Genomic DNA, 21,925 nt, shown 5'->3' with positions numbered 1-21,925 from the left:
CCATGAAATCCTCCTGCAGTACACCACCCCCAGGGTCTGGATCAGAAAGGGCCTGCCTTTCCCTGGCCACATGAGGAGGGTTCCAGACCAGGTTTCTGGGGAGAATTCCATCTGATTCTTCACAGATAACATCCGTTAGTTTGCAGAATGCTCAAAGTTTTTTGCATAGGTGTGCCCCAAACAGCACCTTACATTAGGACTTGAATTCAGTTTCAGGACTTATATTACGCATTGGCCTGACAGAGGAAATTTCCTCACGGGATGACGGGATAAAAAGGGTCAGTTGCTCATCACTGACAGAAAGCCTCTTCGTGCAGTGTCATTCCAGATGTTAGCTTGCTGGGTCTGCTGGACTATCAGGTGGGAGTGAATATTTTCATTTTCGGTCTGTTTGACAAGTGATGCTACAATGTCCAAAGCGGTACTGGTGGGTGCTATGCTAAAACATCTCATGAAGGAAACACACTGGTGGGAGTGTTTAAGGATTTCTATTTAAATACAATCTACTCAAAAGCATTGTTGGGTAGTGGCGAGAAAGTTTCGAGCAAGCATAATGCTCACTTCTGATCTTGCCACAGAATGAAGATTCTCCAGAAGAGCTTACAGAAAGTCTTTATTCTATTAAAGACACAGAGGTGAGCATAATTCCGACACATGAATAAAGTGCTAATGATGGAAATGTATAAGTGTTACGTGAGATTGATGAATATTTTCATATGTAATGACTGTCTATGTAAGGCTATGTCTCTCTCTCTTGATTGATTCACAATAGTGTATACACTGGACGAGTAGTTTGTCTTCTTGCTTGCCAGCCCCAATGGAGTTATTTCTGTCCTTTAAGGTATAGCGGTGAAGCTTTTGCAGGCGTTGCGTTTTTCATGGTTCGATGCGGTTTTGGGCTTCGCTGTTTTTTGTCAAGTTAAGGTTGCTGGTTGCACTGCCCTCATTGCAAAAAAAAGGACCCTGGTAGGACGTTCACGGATCTTATGAATTGAAGAAGCTGTCAATTGTAAAATTGTTATAAAGCAACTCTTTATGTGAAAGTAAATGTTCTTTCACGAATGCTCGAAAATGTCTGTTTATGGTTACGGTTATTTTAAGATGTGCTTCTGCGTGGGTTTTGAACAATGGAGAGGCAGAATGCTTGCCTTTGCCTCTAATAAAATCAACACAATTATAAGCTATGCTGGAAAAAAAATCTTCATTTCCTCACCTTCATATAGAACATAAAAGTTACAGTATATTTCGTACACAAGACATTTTATATAAAACATTTTGGTTTTGCACACAAATCATGCAGTATCTTAAGTATTTGTCTTGCATTTGTAGGTCACCTACCTGTTCCTTTGTTATGATCAGGTAGATATGCATTTTTGAGACTAGCAAAGCTACGAGGAGGTTGACCGTCTTCATATAATTTTCTTTGTTTTAAAACCAAAACATTTGTTGCTGCTTCAAAAAGAAAAATGAGAAATATTTGCAAACTAATCATTTCATCACATTTTGCTTAGTTCAGCAATTTGCACTATTTGTTCCTTAGAAATATTTTCCTCGACAGGACCTGCTATTCTTTAAACAGTAGAGGTTGATGCTTTACGTTAATAATCCAACTGATTCCCATGGTATTTTAAGCGAGTGCCATTTTTGTTGAGCCATTAAGGAATGTTATAGCTACATTTTGCCATATTTAGTGTCTGTGGGAGCATGATGTTTCGAATTCCAATATAAGTATTATTACATTAGTCAAATGTTAAATATTTCACACACTTGTTATCACTCACAATTTATCCAAATGCGTGACCAAATACTGGTTGCAAATGTGGATAGTTTGCAATAGTTCCACCCTATGGATACTATACATTAAATGCTAAGAGGAATAAGGAACACAGGACCCTAGGGTTATACGTACCATCTGAGCTCGCAGAATTTTAAGATCCCTATTAGCAGGATTGGAGCAAGGTGTGAAATTGCATTTCTCATCTTTTATTAATTTATATTTTAAATCTCAGTGTACACCTTTTAACACTGCATCAAAAGTAGATTGTGTTCCTAAATATACACATTTTTAATACTTGTAATGTTTTGTTTCAGTAATTGAAAAAGTCAAGAATACTGGCATTTACTTTCAATATAAAGCTGAAAATAAAAAGATGAATTGAAACAATTCATGAACCCAAAGACATATTAAAAAGAAAGAGCTCCATTTTGCAAGTCTCCTTTTCTATTTTTCTTTGAACTCTCAGATACACATACAGATTTGAAGCACCTTCCCGTTAAAAGAGGCTTCACAGCACTAACCTGCTACAACAGGAGAGAGTCACTGAGGTCCTTTTCTATTTCCGATTTTTCTTTGGCTGCGACATTTTTCACAGCGGATTGAGCATGTGCAATACAGTTTTCAGTGGCATACAGGTCTGATAATAGCCCTGCAGCCAGGGTGATCTACGTAGGCTCATTTAAAATATGGTCGCCTTTCAGTATGGGCTTTATCGGCAGTAGCTCCTCGAGCTTGGAACACTTTATTTATTCATATTAGATAGCCTTCTTTGTTAGATTTTACAAAGGTTATAAAAACGAATTTCCATGCATTAGCCTTCTCCCAATTCTTTTTTTAAATACACATTTTCATTGGAATCACACAAAAAGAAGTACAAAAACCCACAATATCAGCCGTCCTTCAATAATTTGGGTAGTGCACCAATTTGTGTCCCACCTAAATGACCCCCTCGATTCCCAACGACCCTTCCCTCCGCCCCTCCACCCCCCCTCGAAACTTTTAAACCCCACACCGGGCACTGAACATCCACCAAACCAATCCCTCAAATACAAAACAGTTCCGCAAAGGTCCAATCCACATACTTGCATAGTAATAGCTGCTGTTGGGGCTGCGCTGCATTCCCCCGGGCTGACCACTCACCCTGACCCACTTGAAAATGATGACCAAAAACAGGACCACTCCTCCAGCCCCAAACTTTCCCCATGGAGGGCCGCAGTTAACTTCTTCATTAGATAAATAGCTTTGGCCCTGGCCACCCATTCACCCCACTCCAGTAATTTCTCCCTTTTTCAGTACCTTGCCCAGCAGGCCAAAGCCGCCACCAGCAGAAAGTGGGCCATGTGAGGCAGAGCCGTCCATCCCTCCCCCCATCTTTCGAGGCCAACCAGTGCCAGCATAGGATCTAGGGCACGGTTGAACCCCTCCACCCCTTTCATCCATCCCATGACCTCCGGCCAGAAAATCTGTACCTTCTGACACCCCCACCACATATGCCAGTTTTCTGCTCTTTCCACACACCCATGTCAACAGTACTGACTCACTGACAGGAACGTTTTAGAGAGTTGCACCAAGTCATACTGCCATCTGTATAGCAGTATCACTCCGTGCATCTTATTTTGACACGCTATCAATGTCTTGAATGCTTTCCTGCACATTTTAACCCAAAGGCAGTCGCCCAGCTCCATTCCTAAGTCCCTCTACCACCTTGAGCGAAGCCCCTCCACATTGCTTACCCCCACCTCCACCAGTGCCTTGTAGAGCTTTGAAATGAGCCCCTTCTTCTATCTGTGCGTGTCCAAAATATTTTATGTCGCACTGAGTTCATGTTGAATTGACTCTCTCCATTTCCCTGCAGTGAGCACCCAGTTCAGCCTCAGGTATAAGAAAACAGACAACTTCCAAATGTTAAGTGCTGCCTCTAGTTCTTAGATCATGATCACCCAAACACCCACAGCTGTCCAACCCTAGCCAGCCCTGCCTCAAACCACTCTTGATATCGCTCGGCTTGGGGATGTTGTCCCTAATCAGTGGAGCACTTAGATGTCTGTGGCAATGCCCATGTGATGATAACCCCTTCCCTCCCGGGTCCTCTCCCCCACAACTTCCACAGGAGCCCCAGTATCAGGTGTTCTTGCATCTGCCTAGGGACCTGCTCTCTCGGAACCCAGAGCCACTCTCACCGTTGCTGGATATAGGTGCTGAATCCCATGGAAAACCCACTGTTTGTCATTGTCTTCACAGAGATGCGGCACCAGCGCCCTCATTTGGGTGGCTTTATAGAACAGTGTCAGGTCTGGGAGACCCCACCCGCCCAATCCTTGTGGATCACCACAGTGTCGTAGGGCACCCTTGGCTTCTGCCCCCGCCATAAAAACCGAAGTAGCCACCGCTTAGCCTCTCTCAACAGCCCTTCTTTCACTCTAACTGGCAACATCTGAAACATACAGGACCCTCGGGAGGAGGTTCATTTTGAGAGCATTCAAATGGCACATCCATGAACAGGTGGATTTGCCGCACACCGCCATATCTCTGTATAACTATTCCAGCAGTGGGGGATAATTGGCACCACCTCTAGGGATTTGGTAATCCTGACCCCCAGGCACCGAATCCTCTCCAGCTGAAGTTCCATCCCCAGCGGCCGGAGAGCCTCAATGTCCCTTTCACCAAAAGGGAAGAGGACAGACTTCTGCCAGATCCCCCAAAATCCTGAAAATGACCCATATTCCCCAATCAGTGCCATTGCTATTGGGACTGAAATGTGTGGGTTGCAGAGGTGTAAAAGGACATCGTCAGCATATAGCCCTAACTTGAATTTCCTGTCCCCGGCCCAAATTCCTTCCACTTGCGGGGCTGCCTTAATCATTCATCGAGGGGCTCCATTGACAATACAAACAGCAGGGGGGAGGGTGGGCAACCTTGCCTCGTACCCCTCTGCAACCCGAATATAAACTGCCACTCGCGCCATGGGAGTTGAATATGGCAATTTTAGCCCATTCAGTAGGTTAGTCCCAAATTCATACTTTTGCATGACCCCGCGGAGAAAGCCCCAGTCTACCCTGTCAAAGGCCTTCTCTGCATCAAGGACCAACAGCGTCAGATTGCCCCCCTGGTCCTTCACAACATCCATGAGATGTAAAGTCTTCCGGAGTGCATCAGCCCTCTGTCTACTGCTTATGAATCCCACTTAGTCTGAGTGCACCAGACGGGGCATCACATGATCAAATTGGGAGGAGAGCACTCTCGTAAAAATGTTCGCATTCACATTCAAGAGAACGATGTGTCGGTATGATTTGAAAGACCTTGGGTGTCTCGCCTCCTTCGGGATTACTGATATCAATGCCTGTCTAAAAGAAACGGGTGCCCAACCCTTCTCGAGGATATGATTATAGAGCCTCACCATGTGCCGTGCAAGTACACTGGCCAGGGCTTTAAAAAATGCTGCTTTGTACCCATCATCCCCCGGCGCCCTCCCCAACTTCATCCCCCTAATAGCTAGAAGTACCTCTTTTTTGGTGATGGGGCCCTCCAATTCCGTCACCTCGTTTCCACTCAGCTGAGAAGAGGCACCTCCCGCAAATACTTCTCCAGATCTCCTTCGGCCACCCCCTCCTCACTGTATAGGTCTTTGTAAAAGGCTGCAAACTCTTGTGCGATATCACCTGCTGCGGAGTGTAGTGTGCCCTGAGCATCCTCAATACCAGCTATCCAGCGCTCCACTCTGCTCCCGGAGGCGCAACACCAATAAGGCATCAGCCTCGTCTCCCTTTCCGTAGTACCTTTGACGCAGGAACTGTAAATGGGACACCACTTACCCACCTCCAATTCCTTCAACTCCCTCCTTTTGTCCCTAGCCTCTATGAGGTTTCCCCTGCAGGACTGCCTCCCACATTCCCTCATCACCTGCCTCGAAGGACTGAATCACCCTATTTAACCTTTCGGCCACCAGGGTCCTCTCCCTCTTTTTTTTTGCTGCTCCTGCTATCAAGAGCCCCCTTCAAGTCGCCTTGGCTGCCTCCCAAACTGTGCACAGATCCACTTCTCCTTTGTCGTTGAAACTCTCCCACTGCAGACTTAATATCCCCCAAAAACACAAAATCCTTCAGCAATGTATCATTACAACTCCATAGGGATTGCCTTGTATGTAGACCCAGCGTGGAGATGGTTATCTGCATCAGATCGTGGTCTGACAAACTGATGGGGATCAATGTACACTCTGGCACTCTACCCATGCGCTCTCTCTGCCCACGCCAATGGTCAAAACAGGTCCTAGTCCCGAGTAGCGGGGAAAAGAAGGTACATCCTCTAACCCCTGGGTGGCATTCCCTCCAGACATCGCCAACCCTTGTTCCTCCAAAAAGACACCCTAACGCCAACCCGCCTGTGCCCCTTTTCCCCTCTGCCCCTGCCTGCCACCACTCCTAACCACTGCTGGGTCGCCCACATATTGAGCCCCCCCACCCAAAAGAAGTAGTCCCCTGGCTTCCCGAAGTATCTCTGCTAGGGCTTCCCTGAAGAATCTTGATTGTCCGTGGTTAGGACAATAGATTGTGGCCACCGTGATCTGCAGCCCCTCAATAGTGCACGAAATTAACAGCACTCTGCCATCAGCCGTCTGCCATTCCTTCATCTCCCCCATACGCCTTCTCTTATACCCACTTCCCCCTTTTTAACCTTCCAACCGAAGGCCCACAATATCTGGACCATCTTCCTCCCAAGTATTCGCCTTTCCTCCCCTGTGATCAGCCTAATTTCCTGTACCAGTAAAATATCTAACCCCCTATTCTGGAATTCCCGTGCCACCAAAGAGCGCTTGGTTGGTTAGTTCAATCCCGTCACATTGAGGGTCCCCATCCAGAGCCTGTTGGCCAGCCCCACCCTCAACATCAAAAACCATTGCCATAACCACCAAAAACCAACCGTGACTCTGCCTTCAAAGAACGTTTCAAACCCAACTCAGTAAGAACTCCCCCCGCACAAGTCCCTCCCCAACCTCCCCATCTTCACTCCCCCTGCCTCCCTCCATTCCCCTGTCCACCCCCGCTCCCTAACAACTCCCTCCAAGGTAGAGACGCCGATTATGCAATGGGCCACCAAAGTCCACTAATGTTGCTTCCCATCCCACTCATTGCTTCAATCCACCCCTCCACCCCACTAGACCCAAGGTACTTCCAGCCCCTTAGGACCCCACACAAAAATGTGCTCCTTAACCCCTCATCCATGCCACTTCACTGGGGATGGGGTATTCAGTTTCTTGAATGTGTTTCTACAATTCTGCTCACTGGGCCCTCCCCCACTTTCTGGTCGAGCTTACAGATCTGAATCCATGTCCTTCAACGCTTGCAGTACATGCTGTGCCTCCTTCCCACTGGGTATCCTATATTCCGCCACTCCACGTTCAAAGGTCAGTGCGAAGGGGAAAGCTCAATAATAACTGATCCCCTTCTCTGATAACTACTGAGTGAGGTGTGGCGAGATTTACATCCGGAGGAACGTGGGTATTCATACCACTCGAGTCCACGCCTCGCTCTCAAGGTTGGACTACTTTTTTCTCCCGGCAACAGACGTACATAGAGCATTTGATGCAACTCTACTCCTGCGAGGCATCTCAGACCACTCTCTCCTCATGATGATACTCACAACAGATAGGCCGCTCCCCCCACTCGTGGTGCCCAAATAGCTACAATCTCTGCTTCCCAGACCTTATTGAACACATCGAAAAAGCTACGTCCACATATTTCGAGATAAACACGGGATCAGTGGATAACCCGGCAACACCATGGGAAGCATGTAAGCCGGTCCTCCGTGGCGAGATTCTCTCCTCGATGTCGGCTCACAGGAAGAACAGCCAATAGGCGTTGTTGGAAGCAGAACAAGATGTGCTACAGAAATAGCAACATATGTTGCGACAGGCTCGCCCGACACACATCGATCCTCCTACTAGCCAAAGGATGTCTCCGCAATATAGCCTTGGATAACGCCAAACAGGCACACACGGTGGTGCGTACGAGACTGTACGAAATGGGAGATAAAGCAGGTAAAATGCTTGCCTTGCTGGAACAAAGGGATGAAGGCCATCGGCAAGTCAGGGAAATTAAACCAGACAACTTAGAGATATTGCAAACTGACCGCGACATTGCAGAATCCTTTGCAACCTATTATACTGAACTGTATAAACCCCCAGAGGAGCCCATAGACACCACGGTGCTTGATGAGATCACACTCCCCCGTCCAGACGACACACAAACAGCCCTCCTTGAAAAGGATATTACGGAAGACGAGATCGCACTGGCTATATCACAATTACAACCGGGAAAAATACCAGGACCCAATGGTTTTCCTATTGACATATGGAAAAAACTGGGAGGGAATGAGGTAGCTCTGCATCTACTCAAAATGTTCCTACATTTTAAAGCGCAGGGGACCCTATCCGCTGATCTTCGTAAAGCAGGTATAATTGTCATCCCAAAACCAGGCAAGCACCCCGAGAGATGTAGCTCATATAGACTGATATGACGAAACCAAAATCCTGGCAAAAATACTAGCAAAGAGATTGCATAAAGTAATAATCTCATTGGTCCACCCGGACCAGTGTGGGTTCATGCCGCACAGATCCACGAGCATGAACCTCTGCAGTCTCCATCTGGCGCTAGAAAGAGCTCCTACCCTCCAGGACCCCTTAGCACTCCCAGCGGTCCACTTCGAAAAAGCCTTCGACTCCGTCTTCTGGGAGTCCCTCTGGGAAATTATGCTCCGGATGGGATTTGGAGAATCCTTTATGGGATAGGTTCAAAGTCAGGGTGAACGGATGGCCCTCGAGAGTATTCCAGTTGGGCAAGGGAACAAGGTAGGGATGCCCCCTGTCGGCACTGCTTTTTGTGCTGACTATGGAACCCCTGGCTATATTGCTAAGATACACACCGTCATGGAAGGGGTTCCAATGGCGGGAAGGCAAGGAAGATAGGGTCTCTTGTGTATTTGGGAGATCTGGTCCACTCTTGCCCCGTGGTTATAGAGTTGTTGAAACAATATCGGTCCATCAGTGGTCTAAAGGTGAATTGGTCCAAATCCATCCTCTTCCCAGTCGGGAGTGCAGAAAATATCATCCCAGTGAATTGCCCATACCATGTTGAAATGAATACTTTCGCTACCTGGGCATTCAGATCACGATTAACCTCTCTGAATACGTGGCCAGGAACCTACACCTGATCACAGAGATTTATGCGAGATGTGCGTCACTGGATACTACTCCCATTAACACCATTAGGAATAGCAGCATTATTTAAAATGTTAGCCATACCCCGCTTTCTATACATTCTGCAGAATGCCCCACTCCACATACCAGCCCTAGAATTCCTCAAAATCGATAGCACTCTTACAACACTTATGGGGTGGGGGCACCCACGGATAGCACTTCAACCCTCCATCTGGGAGGGCGGTATTGGGCTACCACACCTACAGTCCTACTACTGGGCTAGTCAAATGGCAGTCATCAATGGAAACGGAGATCTACTCCATATCTGAGCAGAAATCGCTGCGATGCAGGAGATGTCCCCACTGGGATGCCTCTACCAGAAACTGAAACCCTCACCCCCTCAGAATATGACAGCACACATCGCGCAGATATGGAAAGACTCTCACAGACATATTGGTTGGGACAAAATAATTACCCCAGTACAGGCATTATGGGGCAACAGTAATCTGCCCGAACTGAGCAAACCTCTGACGTGGCCGAGCTGGATACCGCTGGGAATAACTAAAGTTGGGGATGTAATTACAAGCGGCAAAATAACACCCCTCGAGGACTTGACCACTCGATTTGATCTTCCCAACACAGAGCGATACCGCTACATCCGGCTAAAACATGCATTACATACACATCTCCCCCAACTGTCTAACATGCCAGAGTGAACACCGATAGAAAGGAATATAGTGCTTGATCAAATTATTAATAAAGTCACCAATGTTATGTTATGTATAACACTATATCCTCCTTTGCAACATCTGAACTCTGCAAATTGAAACTCATATGGGAAAGGGATATTGGCCCGATACTACCTGAAGACTGGGTCACCGCCTTGATGTATCCACAGGAAAACGCGATTTCTGCTAGACTCCGACTGATACAGCTAAAAGTGTTGCATAGGGTGTACTATCCAAGAGTAGCATTCCATCACTGGAACCGGGCTGCTGACCGTAACTGCCTACAGTGTTTACAGGCAGAGGGTACTTTCTTTCGTATACTGTGGGAATGCCCCTGGATCAGGAATTCTGGCAACACTGCTGTGATAAACTGTCAACAGTCCTGGGCGCACCGTCCCTAGAAACCCTAAGATGATGCTATTGGGTATTGAGGAAGAAGGATATGACACACTTTGAGAAGCTGTTTCTTTCTACAACCACAGGGCTAATCAAACGCAATATAGCAAAACTGTGGGGATCTAATATAGCCACAAACTACGCACAATGACTAAGAGATGTGAACATTTGTAGGTTGTTGGAACAGCGTATCTATACAGCCAGAGGGTGCCCGGGAAGACAAAGAAAATTTGGCAGAAGTGGGACGATGCACAATAAATCATCACAAACTCTGTACAAATGTCATATACAAGAAGATTATATGCTAGGGACATTATCAAGCCCACTGAATGTGCTGGATGTGCGTTTGTTTGCATTTCTTTAGTTTCATTTTCATTTGTTTATCATGTAATGTTTCATTGTGTAATTTACACTAAGTACCATTAAAAACTAATAAAAGGTATTAAAACAAAACAAAAAAAAAAAGGAGCGTGAGAGCCAAGGTTGTCCTTGATGGTTCTGCAGGAGCAGGGGTTCACCTGTTCAGATGAGACTTTCGACTTATCTGGAAACATCTTCAGGTGTTACAGGAGAGAAGGAGAGGAGGGTGGCAGGCCTGAGAGGGGTCTCAGAGAGAGAGAAGTGGTGGAGAGTACAGCCATGATGTCCTGGGTTTTAATGGTGCAATGAGAAGCCAGAGCCATGCATGGGGCCTGGATGGTTGTAGAGGAGGAGGATGAGGAGGATACTGCAGTGGGATTGGCCAGCTCCTTGCAGATTTTGAAAAGTTTGGCCGTGTTGGTAGAGGCCGTAAAGATGTAGGCTTAGACATGGACACTCTTCTTAGAGAAGATGGAGAGTCTGTATTGCCTTTGTTTTGTCAGAGGGTGCACCCGAAGCGCCCCACTTCCGCTTAGCTACTCTGTACTTGCGTTTCGGAGCAGCTAAATCGGAGTTGTACCAAGAGTTGCACTTTGTGGCAGGCTTCAGGCGGATACTCCTAACAGGGGTAAGGATATCCAGTGTGTAAGAGATGGAGAGGTGAAGGTTGGAAAAGGCTGTCGGGATGGGAGTCAGCCGCAGTAGTAGGTGGATGGGAGAAGGTGGAGGCAAAGGAGGCCGCTGACACTTGCTTCATAAGTCGAATGACCGTGAAGGAAGGTAGCAGTGCTGGGAGGGCCTTTGCCAAGGGGACAGGACGTTTCAAGGGAGAAGAGTGAAGAAAGTGGTCAGTCCAGGCGAGAGGAGTATTGAGAAGATTAGAGAGAGGGATGCTTGAAGAGATGAGAGCCTCCAATGTGTGGCCTGCAGGGTGAGTCGGACCAGAGGGTAGAATGGAGAGGAGTCTGGGGAGTCCAGGTGGATGTTGAGATCCCCAAGGAGGAGAAGCTGGGAGGTGGAGGATAGGAGAGAGGAGGAGAGATCAGCCCATTCAGAGAGGAAGAGGGTGACCGGGCCAGGTGGCTTGTATATGGTGGCCAAGGCCTGGAGAGATGGAGAGACTGCAGATCAGGAATTCAAAGGAGGAGTAGGTCTGAGTGGGGAGGATGGAAGCAGGGATCCACTGAGGAAAGATCAGGGCCACTCCGCCTCCTGGCCTGGGCTCAGAGAGGATCTTGTAGCCCTCAGAGAGGAGTGCGTCAAAACTTGACAGAGCTGGCCTTGAACCATGTCTCAGTAAGAGCGAGAACAGAGGTTCAAGGAGGTGTCAGATGTCAGAGGAGTGTTTGACAGAAGTGCGAGAGTTGGGAGTGGCCACGTGGTGCAGGTTGCCACTTTTGAAAGACTTCTGGCGGAGGGGGGAAGGGGAGAGGAGTCCCCAACAGAAGTGGCAGAAGAGCCAGTAATGTGGATGAAGCGGCAAAGGAACCAGAGTGGTGGTGGATGGCAAGGTAGCCTGAGGGGAGGAGGACGGAGGTGGCCGAGGACCAAGGGATGTAGTGGATGGCAAGGGAGCCCGAGTGTTAGAACGAGGACGTGGCAGAGTAGCCCAAGAAGTGGTAGAAGGAACTGCAGGAGATGGAAGGAAGTTGATGAGGCAGGGGAGGCGCCTATGAAATAGAAGAAGATTGGCCGAGGGCCCTGGACCATGACGGTGCCATTTAGATATACATTAATGACTCAGTAAGACTGGAAGGGGGCCATGATGACCCACCAGATGCCACCATTAAAGGGAGAGAAGGAGGAAGGAGAGAAAAATGCGACCATATGAAGGGTCCATAGGTCGGGTGAAGGAATGACAAAGAGGATGTCCTTGTGAGTTTGTTTGGAAGAGGCACTGACATAGGTGTCAGCGATGAAGGCCTGGATTGGAGACCAGGGTGTCCTTCTTGAGCTTCTTCCTTCCAGACTTTGTGAGAAGAGAAGAATAGAAGATAGAAAAGCAGTTAGAAAAGATGGGGGGGAATTGAGAACACCATGGTGGGTGTGATAGAGGGAGACGAAAGAGAGGCCAGAGGAAGAGAAAGAAAACACTGCACAGAGCTACGCCCCAAAGGGTGCACAAGGAGGGGAGTCTGGCACAAGTGGTGACGGAAAAACAGAGGGAGCAGCAAGCAGACAACAGCAGAGTGCAGACAGAGACAAAACACGGGCAATAAAAGGCAGTGCACGGAGAATGCAATGGTAGCCAACCAGGCTCAGCTCAACCAAGAGAGGAAGAAGCCTGGAGGGCAACTGTAGGGATCACAGCATAAGAGATGCAAGGCAGAGTGATAGAGGCCAATACATTCACCTAGAGGGTAAAAAGCAGGGTCATTGAGGCCAATACATTAATTTCTACAATTGTGCTTTTTATCTTATATTTAATTCTTACTTTTGTTGACATTGTATCATAGTAGCTTTGTACAGTGACACATTGCCTTCGGGCTAGGATTTTTGCACCTTGTGAATTTTTTTAAACTAAAAAATAATAAACCATCTTTTAAGCATTGGGGTGGATGGATTCTGGGAATTGTGACAAGGGAAAAACACTGCCTTTCACCTCTAAGAAGAAAAGATTCTGGCCATTGCCCCAGGGACATTACAGTTCACATGTTAGATTTTGGCCATTGTCTTGCCCATAGGGATGATGGATAACAAGCGTTTAACCGGTCATTTAAAGCGTTCAGGGGAATTGCCAGGTCCCAAGAACAAAGCAAATCTATTATTATGAAGCCTGGAAACCCCACTGATTCACAGATGAAGAGTGGTTTCTAGGAATTTGCTCAAGGACAAAAACCTACTGACCCCTTGCAGGATGTAAGGGTTCTGGGAAATCACCCACACATAAGGTGCCCGTCAACTGTTTGGACAATAGGTTTAGGAACTCCCCCATCGAAAAAGAAACTGCTTCAGAAAGAATGGGCATTGGGAAACAGCACATGGGCAGATAATCTGTCAATAAAATGTGCAACTGCGCCAGTAAGTGCTATACAAACATGTCATAGTTATGTTGGAAGAACATTCTGAAGGGGTTCTGATTAGTAAAGTAAGTACTTATAGGAAGGATTAGTTCTTTAAAAAAAAAATGTATTGGCATTTAAGTTACTACATTTCATAACATACCAAACTTTCGCCTCACTCCCACCCTGTATCCGCCGCTTTCTTATTATATGTGTTATTTAAGCATCAACAAAGTAGAACTCCTTTCCCGGTACTACAGACAGAGCAACACAGCAGTCCCCACAGTATATAGCATCAAACAGGTTCTTTATGGCATATGGAAAGGTGTTGAAGAAGGAACCTGACACAAAGTTGTCGAAGGAGGAACCGGACACAAAGGTGTCATGGTGGTGATTATAGACTTATTTTTGCATAAAACGTTTCTGTGCCTTAATACTAATAATAAAGGGTCAATCAGAAAGTCAGTAAAAAAAAAAACTCTACTGTCCTATGTCACAGCTTACTTCTATCCCTCACACTACAACTAAATTATAATCTAACAGAACGTTCCCGCTCCAAGAGAATGTCTCACTTTCCTGATGCTCTGAGAGTATTCAAAAGAATGGTCTCTTTCAACAAAAATGCCGGGGGGATTAACTCCCTTCCCCTGGTTTGCAGGTTTCACCTAGCCTTGATACAATTACATGTCCAGGAGAATGGCTTCCTTCTCCTGGTGTAGATCTATACAGTTTCCAATAAAACCAGGGGAATGACTCCCTTCCCCTTGCGTCTCTAGCACAACTCCTGTTCGGGACTAGGAGAATGACTCCCTTCTCCTGGTATTGTTTGGCACAGTTCACCACAAGGCCAGGGGGAATGACTCCCTTCCCCTGACATCCAATATGTTCTCTCTCACAATATTCCACTTGATGTACACTTTGCCACTCTGTTTTGGTGTTGATCAAAGTCCCAAATCTTTCTTTGTTGGTCACTGGGCTTAGTGTCGCCACTGAGACGAGAATGTTTTCCTTGCTTGCTCAGTTCCCTTTTGTTGGGGTCCCAGACACTTCTTTCATGGTCAAGAAAGTAGCATTCCTCGGATGCTGGGTTTGTACTAGTTAGGGTCTCTGACCAGTCTCTGGTAGTCAGTGGGCTTATTGTCGCCACTGCGATCAGGAAGCTCTCCTCGGATGCTGGGTCTAGAAGTCTTTGGGTCCCGACCCGTTTATCTTCCACCCCTGTCACCTCTGGGTCTCTCCCACCTCACGTTACCTTCTGAGGGACTTCCTGGACTGGGGTACATCTGTATGATCCACCAGACTTCTCTCACCGGTTTCCACAGCAATGCAGCGGCTCAGTTCTCTGGTAAGCTGCTCGGCTCTTCTCTCTGGCTTCGCATTTGGGGTTTCAGCTGGACCCTCAGAAAACTCCTGTGCTTCGCCAGCGACCTCTGCTCTTCACTGACACTTGTCTGCCCACAGCGTTTGAAACTCCTGCTGGTTTCCACACCTGTTGCCTCTCCCGGCTGGGTTGAACAGGTTTGTTAGTCCATCGTCTACACTTACACAATGATGCCAGTTCTGCCCTGGTGGATTGTAAAAGTCCTTTGTTTATAATTTTAATCATCATGCCTCCTCTGGGCCAACTCATACCATGACCTTCATGTCTCCTGTGCTCTTCTTTGTCCTAGTACTTTTGGCTTTGTCTTTATCCACTGTGTTACAGCAATACATAGGTTTACTTTCAATAAAATAGTTGTCTACCATGGGAAGGGCTTGGGAATGTTGGCGAGTGACAGTATACAATGGGCTGTACCCCAGGTGATCGTTCTTTTCCCCAGGGTGGGAGTCTATCCCCATGTGGTCCTCCCGCATTAAACCGCCCCTAGGGGGACTATTGGGTAGCTGCCACACCTCCCCAGCTTCATGGGAAAGTGTTCCCCCTTTGGGAGAAGTGAGACCTGGTGAAGCATCACACATAGTAATCGAGCCATCTACAGACTATTTTATCTGCCCCAACTTTCAATGATATATAAGGGTATTTGTCTCTAATTAAGCTCACCATCAGCCGTTTCAGTATTGTACACATAGTTGTGGTATCACCCCCCCCATATGTTCATGGGTCACAGGGACGTCAAACATAGTGTCATCATTTGAATAGGCTAATTCATTCAGCCACATTCTCTTTGTAGGGATTAAAGGAGATTTCACAGTAAAAGGGAACACTTTTTAGAAATTAAGCATGATAAATTCAACAGTCTATGGTTCTCAAATGAAATTCTACCAATATCCCCAGTAAATATTTTCGGGGGTGTTAATGTGGGGGATATGCCTGTCATGTTTTCCAATGTGCCCGCCACTTCAGACCAGTATTCCTGTATATATGTATATGCTCAGAACATGTGTATGAAGTATGCAGGCTTCCCATGGCATTTAGGGCAGGGATCCCTGGCGGTGTTAATTAACCTAGTAGTCTTCGCATGTGTGTAATGTAATCTTTTAAACACTTTAATTGAATTAGGCGGTATCTGGCATTAAGGGACACTTCCTTAGTAAGAAGATAGTACCTTTCCCAATTGTCATTTTATATCTCGCAGTCCACGTTAGCCTCCCACTGCTCACGAATCGTGGAAATGGTCGTAAGGGCCTGTTGGGACTTGCTACCCAGTGTCGACACTAGTCTATTCAGTGTCGACACTAGTCTACGAACTACCAATTCTTGCGTAACAGTATCCACCAGTGTGTAAATTTCAGGCTCATCCTTGAATGTCGGCAATGCCTGTCTGCAAGAAGTGGACATATTAAAATAGTGCAAAACCACAGTCGGATTGTTTACCAGTTTAGCAGTACATTCTACCCTATTCCGCCACCTGATCTAGTAGAGATGTGGAAATCAGCCAGTAATCTATGCGGGACATCATGTCTTAGACTGTAGAGTAATACGAGCATTTCCTGCCCTGCAGAAGTAGATCCCCCCAATTGGAACTGTTCCATAATCTGAAGGATTGTTTTTACTGTGACAGTAAGGGTTCTATATGAGCTATTAAAGCAATCTCAATCCAAATTCAAAATTGTGTTCATATCCCCCACCCCCATATCACTGGAACTCCCTCAATTGTGTCCAAGATCAAGGCCAGCTGTGTATAGAAGGCAGGGTCATCTATGTTTGGCCCATAAGTATTTACCAAGAGCACATTCAATCCAGCAACCCTCCCCAGCACCAATATGTACCTGCCTGATGGGTCTGCAATGTATTTATTCCGATGAAACGGAAGGGTCCAGTGGATTATGGTATGTACCACACTGTGCTTGTGAAGAGTAGGATCTAGAAAACCTGTTGCCGCCCCCACTTGGCGGCAAAAGCATTATTTACATCTGCCAGTGCATGCGTTTCCTGTAGCATCACTATTTGCGGGGCGTGGTGGTTAAGGTTGGAGATCAATTTCTTGGCCTTTACCGGCGTTATGCCCCTTACATTCCAACTAAGGAGCATTGGTGATACAGCCATAGAAAGGGGGAAAATAGGAAGTGCTGAATAGCATACAGCCCCCATACCAGACCAACACTGCACAATTGACAAGGTCATAGGAAGTGTGAAACTGTCAATGCTCTGCCCACGCTCACAATCTAGGCAATCACTTTGATTCCTCCCTCTCCTTTTCCCACCATATCCTACCTCTCGCACCCGTCGCTACCACCTTTTCAACATTTGCAAAGTCTGCTCCTCTCTCACCTTCCATGCCACTAAACTTTTAATCTCCTCCCTTATCTTCTCTCGCCTCTTCTACTGCTCCTCTATACTCTTTGAACTAACTGCATCTCATCTCGCCCCCTCAAATCACTCTACCACTCAGCTGTTCGTACCCTCTGCCTCCTTGCCCCTCATGACTCCATTTCCTCTTCGCTTTCTTACCTTGGTTGGCTTCCCTTCCACTCCAACTTAAATTTAATTTTCTCTGCCTGTCTTTAAATCGCTCCATGATCTTCCTCCCCCTTACCTCTCCTCTCCTTCTACACTCCTTCCTGTTCCCTACATTCTGCTGATCTCTTCCTTCACACCGTTCCCTCTCCCCCCCCCCTCCCCATGTGCCTCCTCCAGTTCAGCTCATAGCCCCGATGCACTGGAACTCCCTACCTCTCTCTATCCGCTCCATACCTACTTTTTCCTCCTTCCGTACTTCCCTGAAATCTCTGCTTCACCATCCCCCACCTTGATACCTTCTCCCATTACTATCTCCTTTCCCTCACATCTCGCCCTATGCACCTCACCCTAACCCCCCCCTTTTCCCTTACCCTCCTTGCTTCTTCACCCTAATGCCCTTTCCTTTCCCTCCTCCTTTCCCATCCTCACCCCCTCCTTCCCCTTTACCCTCAAAGATTAATTGCTCTACATACTGTTTTATTGGTTTGATTCATGTTTTGTAAATTGCTTCTACTGTTAACATTTTTTATAATGTACAGCGCTTTGGATTAAAGCGCTATATAAACACAATAAATACAAATACAGTTAACCTGTTTTGTGTATACTTTACCTCTCCACACCATCTACCCCAACTTGACAGTGATAACCCACATAATTACTAGTTGAACATTCAAAAGGGGGATTGCGAGCTGCAACTTATCACTGCCAAGACAAAGCAACCCAATAGCGCACATTTGTTGTATGCACAGAACAAAACAGGAGTGGGGCTGCGGAGCAATCCAGATCCCCACACCAAGTGAGAGCTGGCTGGTCAATCAATATATTAGATACATACGCCTCGCTGCATATCTCCAGATGGTAGTTCGGGTCAGCAAGCAGACACCAGGCATAAGTTCAATGTGATCACATCATTGGCTGAATCGCAACTATAAATTCTGCAGCTCTGTCTGTATCCGGCACAGAATATGGCCTGCGGCACAAGTCTAAGACAGCAGTCCCATTCTTTTAAGTGACTTGATTCACTAGAGAGCAAACAGGATTGCGCCATTTGCTACGATTCAGCAGTCATCACCCATCTGCGTTTGCCAGGGTCGCCGATGCAGACTGGCCATACCAAGATGCATCCTTCAACCGAGGTGTTAGCTTCAATGTATGACTTAGCTTCTGTGGGTGAAGTAAAGAAATGTGTACGGCCACCATATTGGATTCAAAGCTTATATGGGAACATGACCACATAAACCATGTGGCGATCCCTCAGGAGCCTCTTAATTGAATTGGATACCTTGTGTGCAAATTGTACTGTGGGTGAGTAGTAAACACTATTGGACTCAAAGCACAATTCTCCACGCTCTCTGGCCAATCAAAGGATCAGGTCTCGGTCTCTGTAGTTAAGGAGTCTCGCTACAATAGTCTAGGCGGAGACTGTAGAGCTCTATGGACCTGTTCAACATGGAATTGTGGGGAGAATATCAGCTAATACAGGGTTACATTAAGAAGATCTCAATATACAGTTCCAGAGGACCTTTAACAGGGGACTCCGGAACTCCTACTATCCGTACATTGTTGCATCTAGATCTAGATCCTTATATTTCACCTGTATCGACTTCAAATATTTCTTCAGTGCAGCCATGGCCGTCTCAACAATGGCAAGCCTATCTTCAGCGTCTACTATTCTGGTCTCTTCAACCACTTTCCTTCTCAAGTTTAGCACGGAGTGAACTAATATTGTCCGAGAGATCGTCTAACTTGGAGTTCACCGATAGTCGAGGGAATCCAGCCTGCATTGCCTCAACTATCGGGTCTGCAAGCTGCTGCTGAGGCACAATCGCCATTGCAGCAGCCTGCGTCGAGGTCGCCTATGGCGGCAGTTCCTTGGAAGGAGCATTTCTGTATGAGTCCATTTGCCATGTTTTTTATTTGCACCTCTGGTCATGTTAAGTAGCAGTGAGTACACTTGCAGAATTCAATTCAGTCGCACAATGGGATACATCAGCACCGTGGTTTGGTCAGGACAACCACCATTTTCTATGACCATGTACGTGAGGTAGCAGCGCAGTGTCAAAGCTAGTCATTGCAGTAATTGTAATCATGCAGCACTATCCTTCACCATGCACCGCTTCAGCCAAACATGAATACATGGGTCTGCAATTGATCTCCACAAGAATGAAGGTCTACCTGTCTATGCAGTGGTAAGCTGTACCATTTCAAGTGTTCTCAGGGTTTGGCCATCCAGCCACTCGGTGCAACTGAGTGAGTGTAAGCACCCCCCAGAGCCAAGCTATTATGGGTAGCGCTATGCTAGCCAGCAGGTAGGGTCAGGCACACAACAAAATGAGCAGGCACTGGGCTCCAATACAGCCAAGCCCTGTCAGATCAAGTCTCCACCTTCAGCCACTATTCGACCGCTGCACACTTGATTTATGAGTTCTGTGACAGCCGAAACACAGCCCCCAAGCCGAAGCACAGTAGGGGAACCCAGCGCTCCAGTAACCCGCCTCACCACACAGCCAGCCAGAGCAGTGCGGGCCGCGCAAGGAAACTTTGCCTCAGCAGCCGACCCAATGCTTGTAGCATGGTTGGAAGCTCTATCCAGCCAACGAGCCGACACCCAGCTGGAATCTGCTTCACACCGCAGTCAAGTCTGCCCAGCTCGCTGTGGCCGGCGTGCTCCCTTTATGCAGCAGAGTCTCAGCAGTAACGTCGCAAGGCACACGTCTCCTGGCCCTGGCCAGGGCCGCAGCTCCACACTATACCCAGCACCAGTCTCAAACTGCTTCCACACAGGAGTAATGATTGCGAGACCGTGTAGTATTCTGCCAAAAGGTATTAAACACCCACAGGTACGTACCGTTGTATACATATGTAGCGCCCAGTGCATAGGATAATAGGAGGATTTAATGTTGGGTCACGAAGCTCCAGACTAACAGCCATCTTGCTCACTGCTCTACAGCACCCCTGGAAAGATTGGTCCTCGGGAGTTGCACCAGGATAATCAGCTTATTTGTGCGAGGGAAGTGTTTGGGGGATTCACCAGAGGCAGAGAAATTGGTAACATGCAGAAAGGACTGAACCTGGGCATTTGGGAACCTGTGAGGAGGAGAGAGGCTGTAAGCTTAGTGACTCGGGCTGAGCTTCCACAAGATCCTGTTTAACCAGCTATAGTCAGGTACCAGCCAAATGCCTCCCATAGCTTTCAAATGGATGGCACAGGTCACACAAATGACTTCTCTGCAAGATGAACTGGGGGATTAATGATACACAATTACAATGCCATTAAATACAAAAAATTTACCAAGAATGGATTAAAAGATTAACACAGAGAACACATCTGTCACCTGTATGAAGGTTTGATATTGGAATTCATAAAATATGTAATTCAGTGCAATAACCTGCTTTGTATCTTGCACCAAGGATAGACTTAATGAGACTTGTAGTAAATACAGGTTGGTTATATGTGATTTTACCGAATAAAAAAAAAAAAGAACTAAAACCTTTTCAACTAAACATTTTTGAAGAAAAAATATTTATTTGGAGGTGCTCCCAAACCCCCATTTCTCTTTGTTTATAATCTCACCCCAACCCTCTTCCCACCAGTTTTAACGCCTTACTCCACCCCTAATATATATATTTTAAAAATCTGTATTTTTTTCAGTAATAATGTTCAGATAGAAATGTTATTCGTTCTTTTTAATTCGATAAAATCACTGCATACCATACAGGGTCTGTTGGATTCAGGCTGTGTCTAGCATGCTTACTCTCACCTCTCCCTTTACTACTCTTTCCACTTGTCTACTAAACTTCACTCTTCACGTCTCTATCCCTTCAATGTCGTCACTCCTCTTCACTCCACCCTTTCATGTAAGTTCATCTTCCACTAATATCAATACCTTGTCTGTTCTACTTCCTCCTGCACACCATTACTCCTCACGCAAAATCACTATGGAAGCACCGTCCTTTCGCCGATTATCACTCGCTTCACAATCACTCCTTACAGTACCCAGTCTACCCATTCACCACTCAATCACTCATAGTGCAGAACAACTTTCCCACCTTAGCCAACTATCACCAGTTTCACAAATCGCCTCCGTACTCAGATTCTCCTTTCTTCCTCCTGTTGTTCTCCGTCATCGTCCACATGCACCTTTTACCTCACACGAAAAACGCACACTTCCTGTTTTCTTTTCCCAGCCTCTATCCCTCTGTCTGACAGGATTGCACCTCTCTTCTTGACCAATCAGGCCAGTCTTCCCCACCCAGGGCATGTGCGTACCTTAAAGTAATGAGCAAGGGGTTAAGTCTTCCCACTTTCTCAGCGCGGGCTTGCCGCATATTGAAGCCGGCAAATCATAAAAGTCTTTGTTCATGTTTATTTTGCAGGACCCGCAACGTGGGACTCCCATAAGTCTCTTAGGGATGGGTGTCTCTCTCCATCTTCGGTTGCCATGGCTCAGGAGTTGTTGCGCAGGATTCTATGGGTTTTCTGACAGCTTTGCAAGGACTGTGATGTTGTCGCGTACAGCTGCAGGCTCTCTACCCGGCACAGTTCACAGCAACATCTCTGCTGTCATG

The 21,925-nt window shown here is 46.8% G+C and overlaps 1 protein-coding gene across 3 annotated transcripts in view; it reads right to left on the bottom strand.

Annotated features, from left to right (window-relative positions):
- CFAP92 (cilia and flagella associated protein 92 (putative)) overlaps positions 1 to 21,925 on the bottom strand; it is a 1,690,090-nt gene that overhangs the window by 1,205,905 nt on the left and 462,260 nt on the right. For all 3 annotated transcript variants that reach the window (XM_069643961.1, XM_069643959.1, XM_069643958.1), the window contains exon 5: positions 1,339 to 1,452. In XM_069643961.1, the coding sequence (XP_069500062.1) occupies positions 1,339 to 1,452 (114 nt within the window). The remainder of the gene's footprint in view (positions 1 to 1,338; positions 1,453 to 21,925) is intronic.

Source organism: Ambystoma mexicanum, chromosome 2p (assembly GCF_040938575.1).
Source record: "Ambystoma mexicanum isolate Mex_15411 chromosome 2p, UKY_AmexF1_1, whole genome shotgun sequence".
NCBI classification, from domain to species: Eukaryota; Metazoa; Chordata; class Amphibia; order Caudata; family Ambystomatidae; genus Ambystoma; species Ambystoma mexicanum.
This window is presented reverse-complemented; position numbering and strand designations above follow the sequence as displayed.